The following is a 2,747-nucleotide window of genomic DNA, read 5'->3' as shown; positions in this document are numbered from 1 at the left end:
TAATACTATATATCATGTTTCTAACTGTTCATGTTATTAAATTCTCAAAATAAAAGTAGTAAGAATTATTCCTCTCCAAAATTTTCACAAGTGAATCGAATACAAACATGAGTTTATGAATAGTACTAATATTAATAGCAATGATAAAAACTTGACTTTTCTTTCTAAAAATATATACATAAAAAATTGATTTGTGTGGTTGGAAAGTTGTCGTTAGTACTAGAAATTAGAGAATGAACAAATCCATACTTTTGTGTGGTGGACAAAGCTAATTAATTTCGTATGCTATTACATCATCATCATTTACCTTCAAAAATGCACTGAATATTATCCAATTTTTTATTATTATATTTTGTTAAGCTTCAATACAATTATTTCACCACTGTGTTAACTTAAATATAATAATTTATCAAAACAAAAAAAAAACAAAAACTCAACAATAATAAGATTAGGTCACCTGAACCATCTTTTTATGGAGAGTGATTCTGAGATAGTGATCAAGAACTTAAAGGGTGTCAAATCTATTTGGAAAATTGAGAACTACACAAGAAAATACAAGCTTCTCTATACTTTTATGACTAGTTGTAATTTTTTTTTTATTACTAAAACCTCTAATTTTACGGCCTATAATATGACTAAATGAACTTTTGCCAACAATGTTTCCGGTACGATAGAGGTTCGAATATTATCTTTTGTAATAATTATGAGATCCGACTCTTTTTTTCTATTATATAAACGCTTTTATTAAAAAAAATATAAAAAAAAAATTAGAGTCCTTTACCCGGCAAAAAGAAAAAAGAAAAAGTAAAGGTCCCTTTTTAATTAAAAAGCTCAGATAATTTTAGTGCGTCTAATCTTGGCTATATAGTATATTATTGCAGCTCCTAATCAAACACAGCTAAAGATTGAAAACCTAAACTAAACAGTAACAAAATAAGATTATGGCAGAAATAGTTAAGCTTTATGGTCTTAGGGCAAGCCGTTTCAGTAACAGAATAAACATAGCTCTGCAACTCAAAGGTGTTGAATACAAATACTATGAAGAAGATCTGAAGAACAAGAGTGCTTCCCTCATCAAATACAACCCAATTCACAAAAAAGTCCCTACCTTTGTCCACAACGAAAACCCCATAGCAGAGTCACTTGTAATTCTTGAATACATCGATGAGACATGGAAGACTCACCCCATCTTGCCTCAACACCCTTACGAAAGAGCTCAAGCCCGTTTCTGGTGTCGGTTCATGGATGACAAGGTAACAATTCTTCTTCTAAAATAAATATTTTATTTTTCATTTTTTATTTTGAGCTTGAACTTTCGTCGAACACCTTATGTGCGTATTGTAAAGCAACAATTTGATTTTGGCCAGGTTATGGCTGCTGCATGGAAAGCATTCTTTGTTAAGGAGGAGCAAAAACAAGGATTGGAAGAAGTAAATGAGTATCTAGAGATTCTAGAGAAAGAGTTGAAAGGTAAGTACTTTGGAGGTGATAACATTGGAATGGTAGACATTACAGGAAACTTCATAGTCCGTTGGATCCCAGCTATACAAGAGCTTATGGGAGTAGAGATATTTACAGAGGCAAAGTTTCCCAAGCTTGGTAAATGGAGCCATGATTTTGCTACTCATCCTGTGGTTAAGGAAGTATTGCCTTCTAAAGAAGAACTCATTGTTGCCTTCAAGCGTTTTTTGAACATCACCAACTAAAGAAAATGATCATTATATATATCATATCATAATAAATAATGAATACACTGGATGTTGTTGGTGTTCCTTTTATAATTAAGCTGCATTGTTTCTCTAAATATTTACTTTTGTTTGTAATAAGGGATATAATTTCTAATATGTATTCCAAGTTTATTAAGAGTGTCATGTGAAAAATATGACTAAAATGATCAGAATTTTTTTTTTTAAGTCCATTAGAATTAGGCAATCAGTACTCAGTAGCATATATTTAAGAGTAACAACAGGGAATAAAGATAGAGAGTTTGAGTTTCCAATACATTTCACAATAACAGAAAGGGTAGAGCATTCATTAAATAAATGATCTAACATTGTTAAAGTACACTCCAACACAATTTCATGCATCATTATGTAGATTTAGTGTGAAAATATGCTTTTGCGATTGGTTCACAATCTAAAAACATAACAGAACATGTGACTGGAAGATATAAATCCGAAAATTATATTATTTTCAAGGGTTCTAATAAACGATCATAGCCTGATAAATATAAGTAGTTTATAAGAGACTAAGTTTTGATCAACTGTAAACTCTTCTAAATTGATTTATAAAATCTAAATTTCAGCATATTATAAAATTGATATGTATGGGTTGACCAAACCATTACTTAAAACTTTTGAATTGGTTTTTATTTATCATTCTTACAGAAATTAAGTTGAAACTAACTAATTAACAAAAATTCAGCATTGCAAACTGAGATGTACACACATGCTTGAAACTTATCAAAACAGATTTGATTTTTTTTTTTTTTAACAAAAGAAAACTTTATTCAAAACCGAGCACTTACAACCAAGTTGGAGCAACAAGTAATAGCACAAAAGAACAACCTGCTACCGAACCAGCAGCCCCCAACCCAGCTACCAATCTTGAACTACATTAATTAAATACAAGTCTTTTTTACACATTATAAGGACACATATTCAAAATTCTAGTTTAAACAACTTTCCTAATTTCAAAACTTAAATTTCTAGCAAAGGCACAAACCAATTCAAAGATACACCTGTTTC

The 2,747-nt window shown here is 30.3% G+C and overlaps 1 protein-coding gene across 1 annotated transcript; it reads left to right on the top strand.

Annotated features, from left to right (window-relative positions):
* The first annotated feature begins 493 nt into the window (after positions 1-493).
* Positions 494-1,891, top strand: LOC115697265 (probable glutathione S-transferase). The gene is made up of 2 exons (XM_030624198.2): positions 494-1,253; positions 1,368-1,891. Exons 1-2 carry the CDS (start codon positions 942-944, stop codon positions 1,704-1,706), a joined length of 651 nt encoding a protein of 216 aa, XP_030480058.1. The 5' UTR covers positions 494-941; the 3' UTR covers positions 1,707-1,891.
* The last annotated feature ends 856 nt before the right edge of the window (positions 1,892-2,747 follow it).

Source organism: Cannabis sativa, chromosome 7 (assembly GCF_029168945.1).
Source record: "Cannabis sativa cultivar Pink pepper isolate KNU-18-1 chromosome 7, ASM2916894v1, whole genome shotgun sequence".
Taxonomy (NCBI): Eukaryota; Viridiplantae; Streptophyta; class Magnoliopsida; order Rosales; family Cannabaceae; genus Cannabis; species Cannabis sativa.
Note: the sequence above shows the minus strand (reverse complement) of the source record. Positions and strands in the feature narration are given on the sequence as shown.